Source organism: Carcharodon carcharias, chromosome 7, assembly GCF_017639515.1.
Source record: "Carcharodon carcharias isolate sCarCar2 chromosome 7, sCarCar2.pri, whole genome shotgun sequence".
NCBI classification, from domain to species: domain Eukaryota; kingdom Metazoa; phylum Chordata; class Chondrichthyes; order Lamniformes; family Lamnidae; genus Carcharodon; species Carcharodon carcharias.
In genome coordinates this window covers 119,655,896-119,680,663 of record NC_054473.1, presented here as the reverse complement: position 1 = coordinate 119,680,663, position 24,768 = coordinate 119,655,896, and the positions used below count along the sequence as shown (strand labels likewise).

Genomic DNA, 24,768 nt, shown 5'->3' with positions numbered 1-24,768 from the left:
TGTTGGAGGCCATAAACTTAGTCCCGGAACATTGCATGAGTTCCTCAGGGTAATGACCTAGGCCCAACCATCTTGCTTCGTCAATGAACATTCCTCCATCATAAGGTCAGAAGTGGGGATGTTCACTGATGATTGCACAATGTTCAGCACCATTCGCGGCTCCTCAGATACTGAAGCGGATTCTGTCCATATGTAGCAAAACCTGGATAATATTCAGGCTTGGGCTGACAAGTGGCAAGTAACATTCACGGCACACAAGTGCCAGGCAACAACCACCTCCAACAAGAAGGTCTAACCATCATCCCCTGACATTCAATGACATTACCAATGCTAAATCCTCCACTAACAACTTCCTGGGGGTTACCATTGACCAGAAACTGAACTGGACCAGCCATATAAATGCTGTGGCTACAAGAGCAGGAGAGGCTGGGAATTCTGCACTAGGTAACTCACCACCTGATTCCCCAAGCCTGTCCACTGTCTACAAGGCGTAAGTCTGGAGTGTGATGGGATAATCTCCACTTGCCTGGATGAGTGCAGCTTCAACAACACTCAAGAAGCACGACACCATCCAGGACAAAGCAGCCTGCTTGATTGGCACCTCATCTAACACCTTAAACATTCACTCCCTCCAACACCGATGCATAGCGGCAGCAGTGTGTGCCATCTACAAGATGCAGTGCAGCATTTCACCAAGGCTCCTTCAACAGCATCTTCCAAAAACTGGTGGCCTTCACCACTGAGAAGGACAAGGGCAGCAGATGCATGGGAACACAACCACCTGTGAGCTCCCCTCCAAGCCACATATCATCCTGATTTGGAACTATATAATTGTTCCTTCACTGTCACTGGGTTAAAATCCTGAAGCTCCCTCCCTAACAGCACTGCGGTTGTACCGCCACATGGACTACAGCAGTTCAAGGTGGTGGCTCATCACCACCTTCTCAAGAGCAATTAGGAAAGGGCAATAAATGCTAGCCTAGCCAGTAACACCCATGTCCAGTGAATGAATAAAAGAAGTAGTAAGCCCTGTGCAATAACTAAACACCTTTTAGACCACACTCCAGAACTCAGTCAGCACCTACTCATAAAACAAAATGCAGACCACCACTGAGCCCTTGAACGCTCATCTACAGAAATCAAGGCAGGTTTTAGTATAAAACGAAACAAACAAGTGTTAATGGGTGAATTTATTTGTGGACATAACTTTTCATCCTCAGCAGTGCAGTGCTGAACAGTTCAATTAAAGTGACTTAAAGTTCCAAGATTAAAATTTCATACCATAATGAAGGTGGTCAGTGCCACCTCAGCCAATAATGAAATACTATTTAGCTACTTAGAGCTGAGAAGGATTAGTTGGTTTATGAAAGTGGCTGCTTTAGACACTAATCATCTATGCCCATGATTACACTAATTACCCCATGCTGGATGAAAACATTCACCAGTCAGTTTCTTTGTGCATCACCCTTTGAAATGAAGACTTTGCAGGAAATTACATCTGGATAATCCATGGCCAAGCTCAGTTGTGATGCCACTCCCATGTCCAAGGTCTCTCTAAAGGAATGACCCCTGGACTGCAGACACCTTCAGCATAACTGGTCTATGAGGGGTGTGTGTGGAAAATTTTCTGAACCAACTCTTCACTCCAAAATGGTAAAAGCATGCTTAACATTGCACAGAAACGGAAGATCCATCATTCTCACCCTGCGTCCTTGTTCTTCTGTACGATAAGCATGACGATATAGACAAGAAAACACTGCTCCAGGGGGCAGCATCTCACTGGTTTGATTCCAACCCTGAGTATGGCAAAGTCTGGAAGCATCACCCTGGCACTTGCGATAAAGAACGGGGTCCAGTCTAAAGTTGGAAGCCAGAAGATATTGTTAGAAAAGTCGACAATTCTATTTTACAATCGAGATTCCCAATAAAATTACCACCCACTCTTTAATGGCACTTGGGTCATTTATGCAAAGACAGTCTACAACCAGAACACTGTGCATTGTATTGAGCTCTTAACTTGCAAGAGATCCCAAGACATCTTGCAAACAATGTCTTCCGTTACATTTCACTGAAATCACATTGGCCTGCGGACTGACGTATACACACATATTTTACAAGGGTAAGCTGAACACTAATTTTCACACAATATCATCTCATGATCATTCCATCCCTACACGTGCTTGGCATTTTCAGCACAAGTCAGCATCTTGAGGGGTGCATGGAAAATTAGTAGAAGCTCGTCCTTTTCAAAACATAGTCGTCATGGTCCTGCTTAGTGTCCCACTAAAGTGGACATTATCCAGCTATCATTAGAACCCTGTCTCCATGCTCCTCTGTACAGCCGGCAGTCTACTCCAATATAAACCTACACATGACAAGGTAACAGGCAATTCAGCGAAGTTCCAATCTAATTCTCAATTGGATGAATTCAAAATATTTCAAACAAATACTTTTATCTTTAAAAGCATTAAAAAAAATGGAGTCAATGCAAAAATCACTGGCAAATCTGCAATCCTAACTGTACAGTGCTGCTTATTCATCAGGTATTGGTTTATCAACTGTATGGAGCTCTTGCTTGTTCATCAGAAAAGGATTAATCACTGTACAAGTTGCCCTTTATTCAGCATTTATCAACCATTTTCAATTATGTTCAAATGGGTTCACAATCTAATAGGCATGAAAAATGCCTATTTACAGTTTTTTTGTGAAAGAAGTCAGCATCATCAGTATGTTTCACCTGTACCAATCCCCACTCCTCTTCTGTAATGATCAGCCTTTCTCTCCTGATGCTTGTGGTAAACAAATGGAAGGTAGATGGGCCATAAAGAAGTTCTCTCAGTCACCACTGTCTCCTGGAATTGCCTGCTTGCCTTTGGAGGTCAGATTAATAAATATTTGCCTTTCTTTTTTGTATGCCACTGATATTTACAGCATTTTTGTTTTGATTTTGACTTCAGATTTCTAGCAGTTAATGTTTGAGTTGTAACAAGCTCAGTTTGGTTACAATGTACTTAGGCATATAACTTTACACATGGGCTAACGCTTACTTCCAGTCACGGGAGATGAAGTACTGCAGCTCAAGCAGGCGATGTTCACACTCCTCCACCATCTTTTCTGTGTACAGGTGCTCCATCAAGCATGAGAGGATCCTGCCAATAGAAAATACAGTAAGTGTTAGAACAGCTTGGTTTAATCCATCCTCAAATACAGGACTGTCACTGGCAAAGCACAAAAGTCTGTCAATTGAGCAGCTTGCCTCAGCTAGCTGAAAATAAGACAGTATTGAAGCTTTGGTTACAATCACACAATGTTACTGGTGTTAATCTGCACATGCATCCAGCAGTTTTCCGTTTAATAAAATGCACTTGGCTTCTGTCTAGATATTGCTCCTCATCTTTTGAAAACGTGACTCTTGCTGGACTACGGTTCCACAGGCAATAGCAGCTCTTTCATACAAACTCAAGACTAGAAATAGAAAGCATAAAAGCTGAAGCCAATGCAAAAATTCTGTTAACATGCATACTTTCCATTGAGAGCCATTGGATAATGAACAAGAACAGTAACCCTGACTAGCTAATGGTATTGAAGCACCACAATTAATTTGCTGGTTGAGACTCAGCATGTATCAGAAATTGAACCTAGGACACCGAGCCTGTGGGGCTTTGTGCTTCTCTGGATGATGCCTTTACCCAAATGGCTGTTTGGCACAGGAGAAGATCATTCAGTCACTCAAGCCTGTTCCATCGTTCCATTAAATCAGTTCCTCACACCATTTACCAGACTTTGTTCAATATCCCTTGACAATAAGAAACATCTATCAATCTCAGTCTTCTTGACCATATCCACAGTCTTGTGGGGAGCGAGTTCCATATTCCCACTGTGCTATGTGTGAAATAGTGCTTCCAGAATTCACTCCTAAATGGCTTAACTCTAATTTTAAGATTATGCCTTCTTGTACACTTTTATCTGGACTTGAGATTCCCAAATTTTGTTGCAGTTAAAGGTGCAGGCATACAAACAGAAGCCCAAGTCTAGCATCTCATACATGGACTCGACATACCCGAGATTAGAGCAGCAAACACCATACTTTCTCTGACTTACATTGGATCTCCATTGCGGATGTGTTTACAGGCTGTTTGGATGACAGACTCGCAGGCTTCATTCAGTGCTCGATCAATACGGTAGTCTGCACCAGGGTCTGTTTCTTGAATTAGGGACTGAAGCTGGAATGGGAGCAGAGGGGGCATTAAGCATGCACAGACTAACTAGAAATCTGGTCTGGGAGGCAACAAAGGAATGTTTACAGGTTATAATCAATTCCTTCTAGCTCCCAAGTTCTTTGGCCCTCAAGTACTCAAACAAAGCCCCGCACCCCCCCCAAAACTGTCTGAGGTTTGCGCTACATGCTATTAACGATGTAAACACATCAGTACACCTCTGGCTGCATTCTCTGTACAACTAAGGAGAAACTTTTGAGGTGCACTGTTTTTGTGGAGCACATATATGGTATCCCAGGTCATGACACTGATTTTCACTGCAGTCAAACAACTATTTCACTATTCATTAAGGCGTGGCATGCTAATTGCTGACATTAAGACAAGGTTTGTGTTGGGTTTTATTTTAATATATATTTTTTTTTAAAAAGTCCAGAACAGCCACACACGCAGACGCACAATAAGATTAGCCACTAGTGAAAAACTAAACATCTCATTAAAAGTGCGCCCTCCTGTGTTGACATTTAGCTTCCCCATGTAATCTCATTAGAAGCAATGTGGCGTCTTCCACTGACAAAGGCCAACAACATCTGCAGAACTGTCAACATCTGCTCTTGGTGTGCTGGAAATGTTCCCTTTGAAGGTGCCTTTCCTGTACGGTGCAGTCACAAGTAGAAAATGATCCAACATCAACACTGTCAAATGATATGTTGTAACTTAAAAATACCCAATCTACAGGTTAAAAGACCATGGTTTTTCTACCTATCAAAACACTTACTGACTGCTGGCAGTTCTGTCCCAGACTGCCCTTATCACCTCGACCCATTCTCATCAAACAGTGTAATGTCCGGCCTTTCCGGTGCAGGCCTGAACAGTGCAGTTCAATCTCACTGCGACAGTTGAGGACAATTTCAGGGCTCAGTGAAAAATCCTCCATTAGCATTCTACGATAATCCAACATCTCTCCTTGACATTCGCCGCTCACCTGTCGACCTGTCCAGTCAGGGAGATAATCAGTGAACATCAGCATCTTTGCACATAACACAAACCCATGAGCAGGAATTATTGGAGGTACACCCCATTCCCTAGCATCCTCTTATGGATTGCAAGACTATAACCCCCCTCCTTTTCCATGGGATGTACACAAAATCAAACTTAACAGTTCATGTACTATGACTTTTGTTGAGCTCTCTCTGTGGCCAAAGGGCATACATAAAGTTCCTATGATTTTTCAATGGCACTAAAATTTGTTTTCCAGAAGGTACAGAATTATGATCGAGTGACAGAGCTATTACTTGCCACATGCTAACAATAGTGTCTGGATTAGGAACTAGGAAAATCACACATCAAGATACAAATGCTTTTTTACAACTTTGAAGTGCGAACTCAAGCTTGGCAATCTGTCTGATTATTAATCCGAGTGTCTGTTTTTTCACTGGGTTGTCTGTCATCTTTTAAAACGTTACGTCGGATTTCCTGAAGTCCCTTTTTTTGGTTGGGCGTACGGCATCAACGAGCAAAAAAAACATCAGAACCCAAGCTATGATCCCACCACTGATCCGTTTCTATTCTCCCTGCTCCTCAGTTTCAACCTTGGTAAAAAGATGGGAGATCAGACGACATGCCTGAATGGAAACCATTGCCACTAACAGTTAACACTTACCTCGATGCACCGAAGATTCCAGACAGAGCAACAAGTAGGAAAGTCGAGCCTCGCGGGCACGCGGCAAGTTCTCTGCATTGCACCGATATTTCCTGAGGTCATTTTTACATGCCTTGGCCAGGGAGTAACTCACTTTGTAATCCTGAACGATCAGTTTCTGTCGTGTTGTGAGTGCCTCACGACACTGGAAAGGGAATAGAAATCATCATACTGCAGAAGTCCTCAAATTGAAAATACATTTTTACAGAACAATATGACTTTTAACAAGGTCAAGCAGCAGCATGAAGGATGCACCCCAGCCTCACGCAACAGGAACAAAAATTCCAGGATCCAAACTCCTATTTAATACACATAATACTCCTTGAGCACCTGACTTACCTCAACTCCATTTAATTTTGTAAATAAAACTGTCCATTTTCTGTTAAAGCATTTCACACAGCTGGTGAAAATAGAAATATTAAACTAGTAAGTAGTACATTCAAAATCCTCGAACTTGATATTAAAATCTTCTCTCGCGTTTACAAAATTCCTCAATGATCTGACTTCACACTAGTCATTTAGTCCTCCATCCCTGCATACATGGGCCTGTATGCCCCGGTTCCACTATCAGTGACACAGCCCTCAACACAACCCTGCCTCTCCAACTCTCTTTTGAACTTAGTCCCACCTAGTTACGTCTCTCATGACTCCTGTTACACCTAGACTGCCTCCCTTTGGCCCTCCTCCTGATTAGTGTCTGTTCCACTCTTTTTTTGTGAAGACTTTGGGATACTCTGCTATGTCAGAGGTGATACTCAAGATCAAGCTGTTAATGCTGAAACTACAATGGTGACTTAGTGCAGTGAAAAATTGTGACTTAGTGCAGTGAATTTCAGTTACTCTCAGCAGTGCAATTAAAATTCAGGACTAGAAGGGCTGAAACCAAAGCACCCATCAGCAATCTCGGTCTCTCTGATTAACAAAATACAATGGGTCTCCAGCATTGAAAGGCTTAATAGAATTACTGTTTTCTAAATTCATGATATGTCCTCCAACCCTAAAAAGGTGATGATTAAATTTCTCACAGCCATTTATTGAATGAAGTGACCAGAAATGAACCTTTACTCAATTTAGATTTATTCTCAAAGTGAAACAAGTGTTTAGCTCCTCACCCTTCTCATCACCCCAGTGTCAGTAAGCATCTATGTGCGCTCAACTGATGAATGCCCTCCACATGTTTATCCTTAACCTTAATTTATACAATTAACAACAATTCTTGCTGCTAAGCAGTATAGCTCCAAGATGATCTATAATTTCATACATATTAAAAGGCAAAAAAAATCATAATTGTAATTCCTGTTAAGGCAGTAACAAGGCAATCTCCACTCAATACCCAACCGTCGGATTGAAATAAGTCAGGTCCAAGGGAAGCCTTACAACAGGATTGTTTGCCATTGATAGCAAAAGGTCATGGCTTTAGAAAGGATCGAAGTTTGTCCATGAGAATTTCATGGCATAACCAGGTTTAGTTGGAGTCACTGCAACAAGGAAGGATATCTCATTAATTTAAAAGGAGCAGACTTGGAGAATCTGCACAGGGCTTTGGTCAGGCTATCCTGCTATGAGACAGGACTTAATCAGGAATGGTGATGGGAGAATCTGGGGCATTGATTATAAAGGTATGATTCTGAAGACTGTTGCTTGAGAAAGCTGTCCCAATTTTGGCACAAGTCCCCAGATGTTAGGGCTTTGCAGGGTTGACTGTGCTGGAAGTGCTTTTTTGTATTCAGTGCAGAGGCTGATGCCATTCGGTTTCCTTTTTATTAGACTTTTTCATAGCAGTTTAATACAACTAAATGGCTTGCAAAGCAATTTTACTTTTACAGGTGTTGAGGCCTGGAGTCACATATAGGCCAGCTGGGTAAGGATGGCAGGTTTCCTTCCCTAACGGATGAGTAGATTCTTTGGACAACCCAGCAGTTTCATGGTCACCATTACTGATACAGTACTAGCTTTTTGTTCCAGATTTCATTTTAATTAACTGAATTTAAATTGCCCTCTTGCTATAGTAGGATTTGAACTTCTCTCCAGGTCATAGTCCAGGTGTTTGGGTTATTAGTTTATTAACATAACCATTATGCTATCATACCAGCATTGATAAGGTTACTGAAGTTATTGTGTACATTAATCTGTTAACGTATTAAATGCCTCAAAGATTGGGCTTTGTGGCCTGCTGCTGAATGTTGATTTGTAAAGTGCAGTCAATTAAAAGAATTACATCCCTAACAATCATCTCCTCTGAAGCTGATCTCACTCTGCAGGTGGGAACTTGGTTGTCTGTATATGTGTCATATTTGCCCTCGTCACTGCTCAACATTCCAAAATTCTCTTCAAGTAGAATACTTGCACCTCAAAAACTTTGTGCACACAACAGCAAAGCAACAAATACACTTTAAATAACGCCCAGTAGCAGGATGGCCTCCTATGAATTTGTTTTTTGTACACGGGGGGAGTAAACTCGTGAATGAAGTGAATTTTTATGCAGACATGAACATTTCTACCAGCGACCGATACAAAATGGTTGAGTGATTAAAGACTCTGAATTTGTTCCATAATGGGAGAATATGAAACGGGAGAGGGAATGTTAGATTACTGCCTCTTCTCTTTGGCTCTAATAGCAGTCTTTATTTTACTGTTCATCCTTCAAGGGATCAAACTGAATAATTATAACAGAAACTAGATATCATTTTCATTTACATCTAGATTGTATTGAGCATCAGAACAGGAAACTAGATGGGATTATCTGGCTTTAAATCAAGTCTCATCATGCATGTCTGTTTTAACAATTTAAAATGTTATGCCTGAAAAAATTTCAGGTTGAATCTGGCAGCCATTTTGTAAATGAACTCTTGGTGCTGCTCCTTGACCATGCATTCAATTAAGTTCCACAATTCTGGGAGATTGTACTTAAGCAATGCTTACTCTGGAGAACACTGCTAATGACTTCCAGCATCTAAAACGTGGCACATGTAAAGCTGCAAGCCAACAGCTATGCAATTTAACAGGCATATTGCAAACAAAACCCATCTGCTTTTCATTTCCTTAATAACTTGGCCACGTTTAGAACGGCATGAATTTAACCTTTCTGTGACTCAGTGGTCACTACATTACCAACCACCAAACTCAATTTTGGGGACATAGGTTTTATTTCTACAAAGAACTCCAAGCTGGTAGATACTTTCCCCATCTTTCAGCACACAGCAAAGCGAAGCACTTATATATGCATCTGAGTACGCATCAATCCAACTCGCTTATATGAGTTATGCAAACAAGCAGCAAAAATACATAAAATCCAGTTATATAGCAAGTGGGCACTGATTCTGGGCCAGTTCAAGATCAAAGGTGAATGCTAGTGCTTTAAGGGTGTAAGGTTATATCCAGCATTCCCACAAATAACACCGTAAATTTGGACACCATGAAAAATTGATACATAAAATTCTCAACCAACAGCATCAGCAATAATGGAAGATAAAGATGGAGTTGTGGTCTGAAGCTACAAAACCACAAGCTTATCAGGGCAGTCCCAGCACTCGGTAATTTGGAGCTGTTCAACTATCAAAGAGTTGCAGTTTAACAGGTCAGATATCCCTTTAGGCCTTACTAATTTTGAGAAGTGATAGTTGGTCATTCCAGGTCCAATTTCTGAATCACTATTATGGGCATTGATTCTTGTGCAGGAACTGAGAGCAAACACCTGTGTGTCCAGGGCAAGATTCAGGCATTGATTCCTTACTCTTCACTCATTTTTGTTGAAGGCAGTACATAGGTGATGCAAAAATACAAAAGCACTTATTGTTAGATCTTGTGAAAACTAATAAGGAATGTGCAACCTGCTAAACTCTGCAAGTTAAACTTGCTAAGTTTTCTAACGTGCATCTGCCCAGCTCAACTTTGTCCAAATAAAACTGAGAATATTTCTTGGGAGTAGAACACTCTAATCCAGAGATGTAGACATGCAAGATGACTAATTTATATACACATGGGAGTGTACAATACTACCAGGTCACTTTGCAGTCAGTTATTATATAGTCAGCTGCACAGGTGTACATCTAACCTGCAGGTGAGTGTTGTAGGGTAACAGACATTCAATGAAAATACAAAACAAACATTACGCTTCAAAGAACAACTTGGAAACCAAATAAAATATTCCACTAAAACAGCAAAGGACTCCACTGCGGCAGGATTGAAAAGATTAACGAGACACATATTAAATGTTACAATTCAAACAAAAATATAAAAAGCAGAGTAATACTAAACAAATGGGAACTTCTACATGTACAGAAACAAAGGTTGCAATCCCTGCAAATGTAACATGTCAGTGGGAAGTGGCTATTGGAACACCTTGAACCAGCAAGTGGAAACCTGCACTAAAAAAATGACTGGCAAATCATTTCAAATGAGGCCAAGATATAACAGTGGATTGCGGGGGGTGGTGGGGCAGCAATAATGATGCTCAAACCAACTGGCTGCTTACCTTATCACTCATGGCTTCTTCAAACTTGTGGTTGAAAAGGCACTTGTATACACGGCCCTCTCCACCCTGAATCTACGGAGTCAACAAAAAGGCAGAAGGATTAATGACCAATAGCAAGGCGTGGTCGAAAATTGCACCAAATAGGTGCAATTTAAAGCTGAATGCCATTTACAGAATGAAACCAAGAAGAAACTGAAATTGACAAAGATGCAAGGCGCCCAAGTATCATATAAATGCAAGCTGTTGCTGCACTGTCCTGGTTGTTCAAGGATTAAAGGACACCTTCATAGAATTGTACATTAAAACTGAAGCTGAAGCTAGTGTTACAAGAAATCCTGAGGGCTCCACCCCGCCAAGTTGATACTCCAGGGCTTTTTCCTAATTACAGGATGGTGGGGAGTTAAAATTTTCAATGCTCAGGTTGAACAATCAGCACAATACTGCATAATGTTAAGACAGGAGCCCACACACATTATTCCTATTTACAATCATCCTCTACAGGTCATCAAGGGAAACCGAATGGAGATTCCTCCAAACCACAAAATGGCAAATCAAGCTGCTGCTCTTCTCTCTCTACCCTCCCAGTTAACATCTAGCCATTTCAGAGTAGATTGCCTTGCCCGACTTCCCTCAAGTTAAAAGAAAACAAGGAATGACATTAAATATACAATGGTTTATACAATGCTTTGGAAAACTGCTTTTCAAATTTGTTGTGAAACAATAGCTGAACTAATTCATATACAATGGAGTTTACCTCCATAATCAGGAGTACATTAATAAACCAAGCCAGTATTAGATTACAGGGTTGTCACAAGAAAGCAGTTCCAAATTGGTGGGTATACAATGCCTTCTGTGATGTTAGTAGTGGAAGTAGTTCTTCCAATGAGCTTGATATTTCCCTCTGCACTTCCCCCACGCTTCCAAATGGAGACTTGCTTCAAATCGTGACGTTATAAGATATTTATTTGAAACTCACTCCAGCCACATCACCACTCCCAATAAAAATTAAGTTATTGAAAGTTGAAGCCTTATGTTTAAAAACATAATTCCCTTCACAAAGAAGCTCGAGCTTGCAACAGTGCACAATTATCTCCCGTACATCTGTTAATAGCCAACAATTGAAACAAACTGCAAATTAATTAAGCTCAAAAATCTGGAAAGGAAGTAAATGTGGGGCAACAAAAGCAGGGTCATAAAGGCATTTAAGATATCCAGTTACCTATCACATTTAATATTGGTGAAAACAATAACAGTTAATAAGATAAAGAAGTTATGAGCAATTCACATAGGTATCCCACAGAATAAGCTACTTGGGAATCAACATCTTGAATTATCAATTTTCGAGCACTCTATGGTCTGGGTATCTTGTGATTTAATTGAGAACATTTCTGAACTTTTGATTCTCAGGGGAAACAAGACAGATTAAATGTATGACATTAAAAATCAATTCTATCAGTTAGTTTGTACTCAAATCTTTTATTTTGAGAACCCAAACATCATGGAAATATTGTGCATCCAGAACTTGCTGTCCCTTCTCCCAGTTTTGACTATTACATGCAAAAATATATCCACATTTTTAAGTCTTTCCAGAGTTACTGGTTTTCAAAACATTGCCAAGTGCCCACTTTTACCAGGTATGAGACAAAAAGTGCCACAGTCAAGCATCCCATCAGATTATCCTTTTCCTCTCCCACAGGAAAATGCCACAGCCTTCTCTGATCTTGCCAGCAAGAACCAAAAACTCTACAGTAGGATTCAATCTTGTGACCTGCCACCACACTCAAAATCAACAATCAGCACCATCTCTCAATTTCATAAACTTCAACTGTTGTCCATATCCTTACCCACTGAGACTATGTTCTGGAAATCCCTGAACGCCACTACATCTTCATCCCCTGTTCTTCATTGAAGCCCCTCCTTAAAACAGACTACCTCTTTCGTCAAGCTTTTGTCCACCCTAACTATCTCCTCCTTTATCCCGACATTCATTTTTGCCCAATTGCACCAAGGGCTTCACAGAGGTGTATGCCTCTACGGTCAAGGCAATTTATAAATGAAGACAGTTTTGTTAATTTTAATAGCACCACTTAATGAATGCAACACAAAGATTAAGAAAATATCAACCAAATCTCTGAAGCTTCTGTCCAAGTTAAGAACGAAATTCCTAAGCTATTTACGCAAAAGGTATGGACTCAGCAATCTGAAACGCAATTACAAAATTTGCAAGTGACACCAAATTTGAGTATAGTTATGACTGAGGAGGGCTGCATCAAAATAGAAGACAATATTACTAAACTTGCAGAATGGTTGTGGAATTGGCAACTTAATTTCAAAATAGCTAAGTCTGGTGTATTTTGGTAGGAAAAAATAAAGAAATCACACAGTCCTTAGAAAATAAGTGTGTCTAATTGGGATGGAGGAGGCAAGGGATTAAGTAGTACAGATAAACAAATGACTTAAAGCAGCAAGGCAGGTTAATAAAGCTCATTAAGAAGGCAATCAAAACATTGGGGTTCAATTCTAGAAGGAGAGAACTGAAAGTCAGAAGTTACATTAAACTTGCACAGAACCTTGGTTAGGCCATACTGGAGTACTGTGCACAGTTCTGGTCTCCATACTTATAAAAAGGATGTAGAGACATTGGAAAAAATGTAAACATGTTTACTGGAGTATTTGAATTGAGGGGTTGTACTTTTCAACAATGATTTGACAGGCTGAGTGAGGTTCTTTATCTGAGAAAAGGGAAGGCTGTGGCGTGACCTGATGGACATCTTTAAAATTATCAAGGGGTTCGATGGAGTAGATGAGAGGATGTTTTCATTTACGGAAAACACAAAGTAGTAGCCATAAATACAATAGCAACTGATGAATCCAACAGGGAATTCAAGAGAAATTTCTTTCCCCAAAGAGTGGCTCAAATGTGGAATTTGTTACCGTAAGAAGTTGAGGTGAATAGCATCAATGTTTCTATCAGGAAAATCAAGAAATACATGAGGAAGAAAAGGCTATGCTGATATAGTTCAATGACAAGAGGCAGGTTTGTATGGAACATGAACACTAACATGGGCCATTTGGGCTGAGGGCCTGTTTCTGTGGTGCATATTCAATGTATTTTCTACTTCAAGGCCACTTTCCAGTTTTGAAGCCAGTCACAATGCCATTTTATAACTTCCCCATCAGAATACCCCAAAGCATAATCAGTGAACAGGTGGGTCACAATCTCCTGCCTGGTGAGATATGCAATCTTCAGAAAGTTAACTGTCAACCAAGTAAGTTGGTCTTTATTCTGTGACCATATATTTTTCTTACACTGCAGACGTATGGCCATGCTCTCAAAAATATCTGGATGCTACAAATAGAAAATCCGCTAATCTTACATACATAAACACCAGCAATAATACCATTGCCCCAAATTATTTGCATTTGCAAACCTGCTAAACAAGTAGTATTTAAGAGTGTACGGAGAAAAGGGGTGGGGGGGGGGGGGGGGGGGGGGGGGATTTGGAATATCTGAATAGCTCTTTCAAAGACTGCTCAGGCACAATGTGAAGAACAGGTGCAAAATTTCATAACTGCTCCAAGGACAATCCATACTTTATCCCTTTCATGTTGATACTCAATTTTTTTTGCCAAGCTTATTTGCTCTCTAATAGAAAACATGGGATTGGTTGCTATGTTACTGCATGACCTAAAGAGCTATCCTTTTTGTAACTGTCCCAAGATGGCAGCCTATTTTCAAGAACCAACAACTTGGTTGGTAAATATTTTTTTAAAAAATTAAAACCCCAATAGGCCAGATAAACAATGCTTGATATTCTGCCCTACTTATTTCAGCTTTTCCTGTCAGCAAAGAGTACTTAGCTGTGGAAAAACAAACTACCAATTTATGACATGGAAATCAGGCATGACCTTCAATGACACAACCCCCTTTTTAACTGCATGCTCAGCACATGGATTACTGAATTTTCAAAAGTAGAATTATACTCTTACAAGGCGAGGGTGATAAAAAATGTATCATGGCTTTCACATACTCCTCTTTCATGCTCATGATTCCTTCAAACATCCTTGCATGCAAGGTAACATCCAAAATATTTCTCAATGGGGTTTCAACACTGGGTCAAGTTTCATATTCCAATAAATGCTAGTGCAAACTGAAAGCAAATGGTTACTGTACATGGGCACTTCTGATTCTTCTTTGCTGCTATTCCTTTTTTCTTTCCCTCCCAACCCAATTCAAACCCTTCACCATTTTGCACCAGCAAGGTAAACTCTACAACATTTGAAAACCTAATATTCAATGTTACCCTCAGTGGACAGCATGTTCTGTAGGATAGCATGTTTTGTAAAGAGCATGTCTTTTTATTTCTGCTGTACTGTGGGTTAAAATTACAATGCCTGCAGTTTGAAAGACATGTCTACTGGAACAGTGTGAGGGACATACACAATGTTGCTGTCCTGGAACAGTGTGCGCCATGAAAGACAGGATGGTGCCAAGGAGGAGTCTGGTCTAACAGGGAACTGCCTGGCAACATTTTAATTGGCTCCTGACCAGGTTTGAGAGAGCAGTGCAGCACAATCGCTCATAGCCTGAAAAGAGAAAAGACCTAAAACCTCTTTCTCCTGTGTAAGATTCCAGTAACTCTACAATAATAGCCAGCTGTTTTTATTCCGTCATATCTTTATAACCTGTTCTCTGAAAAACCCGTCAAGAGGAAAAGGGGAAAATCACCATTAGAGACTTGAAAAGCAAGTGCTCAACCAGTGAACTAAAGACTGAAAGTGCTTGGAAGACTACCTCATGTCATCAACGAAGAACTGAAAAGAATTTGGAAGACATCAATCAAAATCAACCCATCGAATCCTGTACTCTGGAATTGATGTTACTGAACTGTTTTATTCTGCCCTTAAAATCCATGTTTTTGTGTGCCTGATGTGTCGTATAGGTGTGTGTATAGGGATTTAAGAAGGGGTAGAGGTTAGGTTATAGAACTAGAAATTAGCAGTTCATATTTCTTTTGCTACTGGTTAAAGACAATTTGTTCAATAAAACAGCTATTTATTTATTAAGTTTACAAATCTGGTGCTCATATTCTGTTAACCTAAATTAAACAATTACGTGGTTTGATCAAACTTTTCACATTTCTCGTGGCTCAGGTAACTGTGGGCCTTGATAGTACGCTGCGATATCCCCAATGAGTCTTGAGAGTTTCTAGATTTAGTCACCCCACCATTTCAGGCTAAGTAGCCAGAGAAGGAATGGGTGACCACATGCAGTTAAGAAAAAGATAAGTATTGCTGGAGTCCCCTGAGTACATCTCACTCTCCAACCAGTATTGAGTTCTGATATATTTCCTGACTTGGAAAATATCTCAGTTCACCGTCACTGGGTCAAAATCCTGGAACTCCCTTCCTAACAGCACTGTGGGTGCACCTACACCACACGGGTTGCAGCGGTTCAAGAAGGCAGCTCACTACCACCTTCTCAAGGGCAACCAGGGATGGGCAATAAATGCTGGCCCAGCCAGCAAAGCTGCCATCCTGTGAGTGAATAAATTTTTTTTTTTTAAATTAATGGCGAAACTGACTATTTCTCCGGGGTGTGCAGCCAGAATCCATGGCACAATAGCTGGCTTGGCTGTACAAGTGGAGAGAGGAAGATTGGAAAAGCAATAGCGATAGGCATTTCAGTGGCCATGGACATGAATCCAAGATCATGCCAGAGTCAAGGATGTAACTGAGTGGCTGCAGAGCATTCTGAAGGGACAGGGCGAACAGCACATGGTCATGGTCCATATCAGTGCCAATGACATAGGGAGAAAAAGGGATGAGGTCCTACAGGCAGAGTTTAGAGAGCTAGAAAAGAAACTAGCAAGCAAGTATCTGATTCAGAGGTTTTTTCCCCCCAGTCAGAGCACTAGTGGCATTAATGTACAAAATCCAAGCAATTAAAACGGCAACTTACATCTTCACAAAAGCGCTCTCGATCATCTCTGCAGGAGAAGTACAGATGTCTGTCTAGGTGGAAATCATCTGAAGAGAGTTCAGCTACACGCAGGATGGCTTTCTTACAGTTATCAGAAATTATTTTGTCTTCGCTCACCAAAGCCTTTTCCAAACAGGATACCACCTCTCCTTGTGAATGTACATCCTGTTTTGAGAACACAGACAGTTTAGAAATGTCCCATACCTCTCCAGGGCAGCCAATCTGTTTTAGCTAATTGAACATCTTTGCCTACTGGCCAGTTGAGAAAAGCATCTCCATGTTTCTCCCAACTAAAACACCCATCTGCCCTCTTGCCACGCCCCTCTGCTCCCCACACAAGCAAACAATGTTCAGCATAACAACAAAAAACTGCAGATGCTGAAAATCCAAAACAAAAACAGAATTACCTGGAAAAACTCAGCAGGTCTGGCAGCATCGGCGGAGAAGAAAAAAGTTGACATTTCGAGCCCTCATGACCCTTCAACAGAACTGAGTGAAATTAGGAGAGGGGTGAAATATAAGCTGGTTTAAGGTGGGGAGGGGAGTGTGGTTGTAGGGACAAGCAAGCAGTGATAGGAGCAGATAATCAAAAGATGTCACATACAAAAGAACAAAGAGGTATTGAAGGTGGTGATATTATCTAAACGAATGTGCTGATTAAGAATGGATGGCAGGACACATAAGGTACAGCTCTAGTGGGGGTGGGGTGGAAAGACTAACAGGGCATAAAAGGTACAGATTTAAAAATAATGGAAATAGGTGGGAAAAGAAAAATTTATATAAATTATTGGAAAAAACTTCTCTTTCTTTTGTTTTTTCCAGTAATTTATATAGATTTTTCTTTTCCCACCTTTTTCCATTATTTTTAAATCTATACCTTTTATGCCCTGTTAGTCTTTCCACCCCACCCCCACTAGAGCTGTACCTTGTGTCCTGCCATCCATTCTTAATCAGCACATTCGTTTAGATAATATCACCACCTTCAACACCTCTTTGTTCTTTTATCTGTGACATCTTTTGATTATCTGCTCCTATCACTGCTTGCTTGTCCCTACAACCACACCCTTCCCCCCACTTCTCACCTCCCCCCCCACCTTAAACCAGCTTATATTTCACCCCTCTCCTAACATTACTCAGTTCTGTTGAAGGGTCATGAGGACTCGAAACGTCAACTTTTTTCTTCTCTGCCGATGCTGCCAGACCTGCTGAGTTTTTCCAGGTAATTGTGTTAATGTTCAGCATATCCATGTGATGTTACACTGCAGCATGTCTCATCCTTTGGACTGACTCAAAATGAACTGTGAATCAGACAATAAAATAAAACTAAATTATCAAAAATAATGAATGGTTTAAAGGTCTAGGTTTCAGAGCTTGAGGAACAGTTGGCATCATCAAGATTCACCCACAAAGTTGAGAGTTTTGTGAAGAGCACGTATATTGGTGTAGTCACCCTGCAGCTTAAAGCTAGGTAGTCAGAGGGGGAATAGGTGACCACCAAGCAGTTAAGAACCAAGCAGGTATTGCAGGAGTCCCTGAATGCATCTCACTCTCCAGCCAGTATTCAGTTTTGAATAATAATGGTGAGACTGATGGTTGCTCGGGAATCAGCAGCCAGAGTTCAGGACACTATGGCTGCCTCAGCTGTACATGAAGGTTGGGGGCAAGGGAGTGGAAACAAAAGGAAGATTGGAAAAGCAATCATCCAATTAAATTACATTCAATTTCACTTTATTGTCCATATGGAAATTCTGATGCATTGCTCATTCATTCAAAAATTACATAAGTGAATAAAAATGAAAAGATCGAAAATTAGCCTATCAGAGGTCTAACTTCAATTAAAAAGTATTAAAACTATTCCAACACATTAAAATAATCAGTTAGCCCCATGAGTGCATATCCTCATCCATTCAAACTCCTGTTAAAAAAGGGCACAAATGAGTTTAAGAATCGATTTATCTTGCATCTTGAGGGATTGTAGTCTTTTCCATGAACACATCCAACAATAACACTGAGGACAAAGGGTGATTCTCGTTGTTCATGACACTCTCAACTTTCAGTCAAAGTTTGAGAGCAGATTTCATCAGGGAAGATGTGCTCATCAAATATCCTCCCTGCCTGGTTCAACAATATCTGTCCTCTTTAAAACAGTCTACTTTCCTCAGATCACAGTACCAAGAGAGATGCCAAAAACAATGTCACTCAACAACAGCCATACAGAAGAGTTTCACGATTGTGGGACCTACTGAAAAGGCTTTTAATTTTGCGATAGTATAATCTGTATGTCCCTTAGCACATCTGTACAACGCTCCCTCCAATTCAACTTATCATCTACTTTGACATCCAGCTATTTGTAGCTGGTTACTACTTCAATACCCACATCATGAATTTTCAGAGGAACAATATAATTAACTGACTTTTTCCTAAAGTCTATAACTAGTTCTTTCATCTAATTTTTGTTCAGTTTAAGAGAATTGTCACAGCACCATTTTATGAACTTTTCCACTGAGTCCCTATAGTTTACTTTGTTAATCCTTATAAGGCCCACAAGTACCATATCACCAGCATACTTCAGGATCATTACGCCACATGCTCTGATCACCAATCATTCATGTAGGGGATGGAAAACAAAAGTGAAAGTACATGACCCTGAAGAGATCCAATCTTCATTAACATGGGCTCCAAGTAAATCTAGGAAACTAACATCCACTGGGTCCTGTTGTGAAAGAAATCATTGATTCAAAAGTTGGAGAGTGGGACTGACATCAAAGTTTTTCAATTTCTCAATAAGCTTAAATGGTTGCATCACGTGAAAAGCTGAAAAGAAATCAACCAAGGTAGTGCAAACACAGTTGCCTAATCTATCTGTATACTATTGGATCAAATGGATCAAGGCCAGAACAGCATCGCCCCTTGACTTGAGGTTGATACGCAAACTGCAACTGATCAAAATGTGGAACAAGAGGATCTAAATTACACTTTGACACAATATGCTCAAAATAGTTCATGCTTAGTGATAAGGTATAGCGATAGCTATATTTGATTCAATAGTTGGAGGAAAAGATAGGCATTTCTGTTGCTGTACACATGAATCCAAGAGGGCATGTTGCCTGCTTGCTGCTAGGAGCAAGGATATCACTGAGTGATTGCAGAACACTCTAAAGGAGGGGGGTAAACACCCAAGCGTCGTTGTCCACGTCAGTACCAACCACATAGGTAGTAAGAGGGATGAGGTCCTGCAGGCAGGATTGAGAGAGCTAGGAAACAAACTAGCAAGGACGACTTCAAAAAGGTAGTTCCGGATTACTCCAAGTACCGCACACAAGCAAATATAGAAACAGAGGAATACAGCAACTGAATGTGGTTGGAGAGATGGTACAGGATGGAAGGCTTTGGGTTCTGGGGACACAGACTGGTTCTGGGGGAGATGAGACTTATACAGGCTGGGTTGGTTGCACCTGAAGGAGCTGGGACTAATGTCTTTGCGAAGGGTTTTGCTTTTTCTAGTGGTGAAGATTTAAACTAACTTGGTAAGGGTGTGGGAATGAGGAGCTAGTACTTGAGGAAAATCCAGATGTAGAGAATTGAGAGACAGACAGATATCCCCAAGTAGGAAATAGAAAGGTATTAAGTGGAATTAAAGAAAGAGAGAATATAATAAGGTTAATTTAAGATTATTGTGGATGTATGTGAACGCAATTAGTGTGGTAAATAAGGTTGTTGAGCTGCAAGTGCAGATAGCCACGTGGAAATAATGTTGTGGCGGTAACGAAGGCCTGGCTCAAAGGGCAGAACTGAGTACTAAACATTTCTGGATTCAAGATGTTCCGGAAAAGATAGTAAAGGAAAGGCAACAGAGAAGCAAAGTTGATTAAGGAGAATATTACAGTGCTGATAAGAGGGTATCCTAAAGGAGCCAAGGGCAGATCCTATTTGGTTAGGGATAAAAAAACAATTGAGGTACCATTCCATTATTAGGTGTATTGTATAGGCCACCAACTAGTGGGAAATATAGAGGAATTAATATGAAAGGAAACTACAGAGAGGTGCAAGAATTATAGAGTAGTTATAGTGGGGGACTTGAATTATCCAAAACAGACAGAGATAGTAAATAGGATAAAGGGAAGAGAGGGGCAAAAGTGTGTCAAGAGAACTTTCTACTCCCAACAAGGAAGGAGCTCGATTTTGTTCTGGGAAATGAGATGGGTCAAATGAATCACTTGTCATTAGGAGAACATTTAGAGGAAAGTGATCACTATCATAACTAAGGAAGTTAAAGATAGTATCAAATTGAAAGAAAAGGTATGCAATGCTATGAAGATTAGTAGTAGGCCAGAAAATTGGGAAAATTTTTAGAAACCAAAGGATGACTAAAAAAATATAGAAACAAAAAGGGAAAAATTATAATATGAGAGTAAACTCGCAAGAAATACAAAAACAGACACAAAGCTTCTACAAATATATAAAAAAGGGGGTAAAAAAAAAAAGAGCTGCTAAAGCAAGCATTGGTTCCTTAGAGGATGACACTGCAGAATTAATGGGAAACAAGGAAATGGCAGAGAGGCTTTGAATAAGTATTTTGTATCTGTCTTCACAGTGGAAGAAACAAAGGGCATCCCAAGATTAGGAGAAAATCAAGAGGCAAAAGGGAGGACGGAAGTAAAACAATCACCATTGCTAAAGAAAAAATACCAGGAAAACGAATAGGACTTAAGGCTGACAAGTCCCTAGGTCCAGATGGCCTGCATCCTAGGGTCTTAACTTGTTGTTGCAGAGATTATGGATGCATTGTTCACAATTTTCCAAAATTCCCCAGATTCTGGAATGTCCCAGCAGATTGGAAAACTACAGAAATAACAACCAAATTCAAGAAAGGAGGGAGGCAGAAAGCAGGAAACTATAGGCCAGTTAGCCTAACATCTGTCATTAGGAAAATGCTGAAATCATTATCAAGGTGGTGGTAGCAGGACATTTAAACAATCATATCAGGCAGAGTCAACATAGTTATGCAAAACGGAAAGTGTTTGAAAATTTATGAACAATTGTTTGAGGATGTAAATAGCAGGGTGGAATCAGTAGATGTAGTATATTGAATGCCTTTTGGAAATCCAAGTAAGGTGCCAAGTAAAGTTACTTCACAAGAGCTCACGGTGTTAGGTATAATATCAGCATGGACAAGAGGGTTGGCGAGCTAACAGGGAACAGTTGGGATAAACGGGTCACTTTCAGGTTAACAAACTGTAAATAGTAGGGTGCCACAAGGATCAGTGCTGAGGCCTCAACTATTTATAATTTATATTAATAACTTAGGTGAAGGAACCAAGTGTAGTGTAGCCTAATTTGCTGATAGAACACAAAGGGTCTGCAAAGGGATATAGATAGGTCAAGTGAGGGCAAAAATTTGACAGATGAGTACAATGTAGAAAAATGTGAGGTTGCCCATTTTGGTGGAAAGAATAAAAAAGCACATTATTTAATGGAGAGACATAACAGAATGCTGCAGTAGAAGGATCTCGATGTCCTTGTAGATGAATCACAAAAAATTAGCTTGAAGGACAGCAAGTAACAAGGAAAGAGGCATTGAAGTAGGGCACTCTTGCTATAACTGTATGGGGCATTGCTGAGGCTGCACCTAGAGTGCTGTGCAGTTTTGACTTCCCTACTTAAGAATGATGTACTTGCACTGGAACCGAGTTCAGATGAAGCTCACTAGGTTGATTCCTGGTATGATGGGGGTTGCCTTATGAGAAAAGGTTGAGCAGCTTGGGCCTATAGTCATTGAACTTTAGAAGAATGAGAGGCAATCTCATTGGAACAGATACAATTCCGAGGGGGCTTGATGCTGAGAGGACGCTTCCCCTCATGGAGTCTCTAAGCTAGGGGGCACAGTTTAAAAATAAGTGGTCTCCCATTTAAGATGGAAAGGAGGAAGAATTTTTTCTTCTGAGGATCGTTAATCTTCGGAATTCCTTTCCCCAAAGGCTAGGTTACTGCTTTGTTTCAAGGTTGAGTTAGACAGATTTTTGATCGACAAGGATGTCAAGAGTTATGAGGGCAAAGTCTGCAGGGAAGTAGACTTAAAGCCACAATCAAATCAGCCATGATTTATTGAATGAAGTAGCAGGCTCAACTGGCTGAACAACCTACACCTGCTCCTATTAAGATTTAGGGTAGTTATGGAAAATGACACACAGCAATCTGGAGTAAAAACAAATTAATTGAGGGAAGGCTATCTTAAATGGGGTGATAACAGTTCTGGCCCAGGTAAACTGGAATCAAAGATTGGCAAGCAAAACTGTAACTGAACAACAGACTGCCTTTAAAGATGAGATTGTTAGTCAAGGTATATTCCCACAAGGGGAAAGGTAGGGCAAACAAATCCAGAGCACTTTGGACGACAGAAGAGATTGAGGGCCTGAACTTCCTCGAGTGGCAGAGTTGGATCGCCACTCTGCTGCTCCTATCTTACCCGAAATTTTATTTGATCCTGTCTTGCCTGACCTTCCGACTCAGGCAGGGCGATATGCAGGACGTGCAGCACATCCCTGGGGCCTAGCATCAAAGGCAGCTCTGTCGGATGCAAGCAGGCCCAACCCCCTTCTTTACAGTGGTAGCTGCTCTAAACCAGGTAGTTGGAAGGTCCAGCTAACTCTAAAGGTCCTTGACAGGCCTGGAAGAAAATGAGTTGGTTCGATTTGGTGTTTTGGGGAGGGGGGTGCGAAGAGTGAGTCTGGCCTGGCCTTGGGGTGTGTCTGTGGGGGGGGTTTTCCCATGGATGTGGGAGGAATCCTGTGGGTTGGAGAGCTCCCATCGGGAGGTGTAATCCATTAGGGTGGGGGGAGTCCCATGGGGGATCATGGAATGTGGAAGGCGTTCTGAGGAGGTTGTTGGGGGGGGGGGTGTCGATGTGAGTCTGTGCAATTGTTACCTATAACTTTTTCTGGGCAACTAATGATTTAACCCAGTCAGAGCCATCCGAGGTTTGCCATTTAAGTCGCATTGTTGGATGATTCCCAGCGCAGGGGAGTTTTTCACTTCCAGGTAATTGCTGGCACACCTTACCTGGGAACCTCCACTAAGGGTGGGAGATTTCCCCCCCCCAGCACACCTTTGGGGTACCGCCCTAATAAGACGCCCTGCATCTCGGAAGTTACGGCCCAGAGCAGTAAAATAAAGCAGGAAAAGGGGTGCCTAAGACAGGTGTCAGGTGGATAACACAGGTGACAACGAGGTTGAATGTAGATGGTTGAAAAGGGAATTGAGTAAAGAAATAACAGAATCAAAGAGTATGAAAGCAACTCGCAGCTAACATAAAAAGAAACTCAAAAGTCTCCCATTAGATATAAAATTTCCAAAGTGTAATAAAAGAATGGGCAGGGCTGATTAGGGACCTATAGAAGGGGATTTATTCATGGAGGCAAGGGGCATGGCTAAGGTATTATATAAGTACTTTGCATCTATTTTTTTCCAAGGAAGACAATACTGCCCAAGTCAAAGGGAAAGGGGAGGTAGTTGAGACACTGGGTGGGCAAAAACTTGACAAAGAGGAGATATCAACTTTAAGTAAAGCCAGCCTACCCAACAGGTCACCAGGACCAGGTGAGATCCACCCAAGGTTACTGAGGGAAGCAAGGATAGAAATTGCAGAAACACTGGTCATAATCTTCCAAACATCCTTTAGATACATAAATAGTGCCAGAGTACTGGAAAATTGCAAACATTACACCCTTGTTCAAGAAAGGCTGCAAGGATAAAGTTCAGGCTGGTCAGTTTAACCTTCAGGTGGTAGGAAAATGCTAATTCAAGATACCATTAATAATCACCTGGGCAAATTTGGATTAATTAAGGAAAGCCAACATGAATGTGTTAAGGGCAAATCTTGCTCAACTAACTTATTACCTCATTGAAAAACTCAAGCAAGTGGGTTGATGAGAGAATGCAGTTGATGTGGTAAACAGGGGGTTCTGGAAGGTATTTGATAAAGTGGCACATGGCAAGCAAAGTTAGAGCCCATGAATAAAAGGAACAGTAGCAGTATGGATACAAAACTGAGCAACAGGAAACAGAATAGTTGTGAAACGTTTTTCAGGCCGGAGAAAGATATACAGTGGGGTTCCCCAGACTCAGTACAAGGGCCAAGGGCCACTTGCTTTTCTTGATATATATGAATGACCTAGGCTTGGGTTTGCAGGGCACAAATTCAAAGTTTATGGATAACATAAAACTTGGAAGTACTGGGAACTATGAGGAGGATAGTGTTACATTTCATAGACAAAATGGTGGAATGGGTGAACATGTGCAGATGAAACTTCATGCAGATAAGTGTGAAGTAGTTTATTTTGAGAAAGTGGTTAATAAAGCATACCAGATCTTGGGTTTTATAAATAGGGACAGAGAG

At 40.9% G+C, this 24,768-nt stretch overlaps 1 protein-coding gene across 4 annotated transcripts in view; it reads right to left on the bottom strand.

Moving 5' to 3' along the window:
• The window catches only part of glg1a (golgi glycoprotein 1a), a 157,128-nt gene that overhangs the window by 34,320 nt on the left and 98,040 nt on the right, over positions 1 to 24,768 (bottom strand). For all 4 annotated transcript variants that reach the window (XM_041191137.1, XM_041191138.1, XM_041191135.1 and 1 more), the window contains 7 exons: positions 16,353 to 16,538; positions 10,391 to 10,462; positions 5,878 to 6,061; positions 4,993 to 5,207; positions 4,102 to 4,223; positions 3,048 to 3,149; positions 1,704 to 1,857 (listed from right to left, as the gene is read on the bottom strand). In XM_041191137.1, coding sequence (XP_041047071.1) covers positions 1,704 to 1,857; positions 3,048 to 3,149; positions 4,102 to 4,223; positions 4,993 to 5,207; positions 5,878 to 6,061; positions 10,391 to 10,462; positions 16,353 to 16,538 — 1,035 coding nt within the window. The remainder of the gene's footprint in view (positions 1 to 1,703; positions 1,858 to 3,047; positions 3,150 to 4,101; positions 4,224 to 4,992; positions 5,208 to 5,877; positions 6,062 to 10,390; positions 10,463 to 16,352; positions 16,539 to 24,768) is intronic.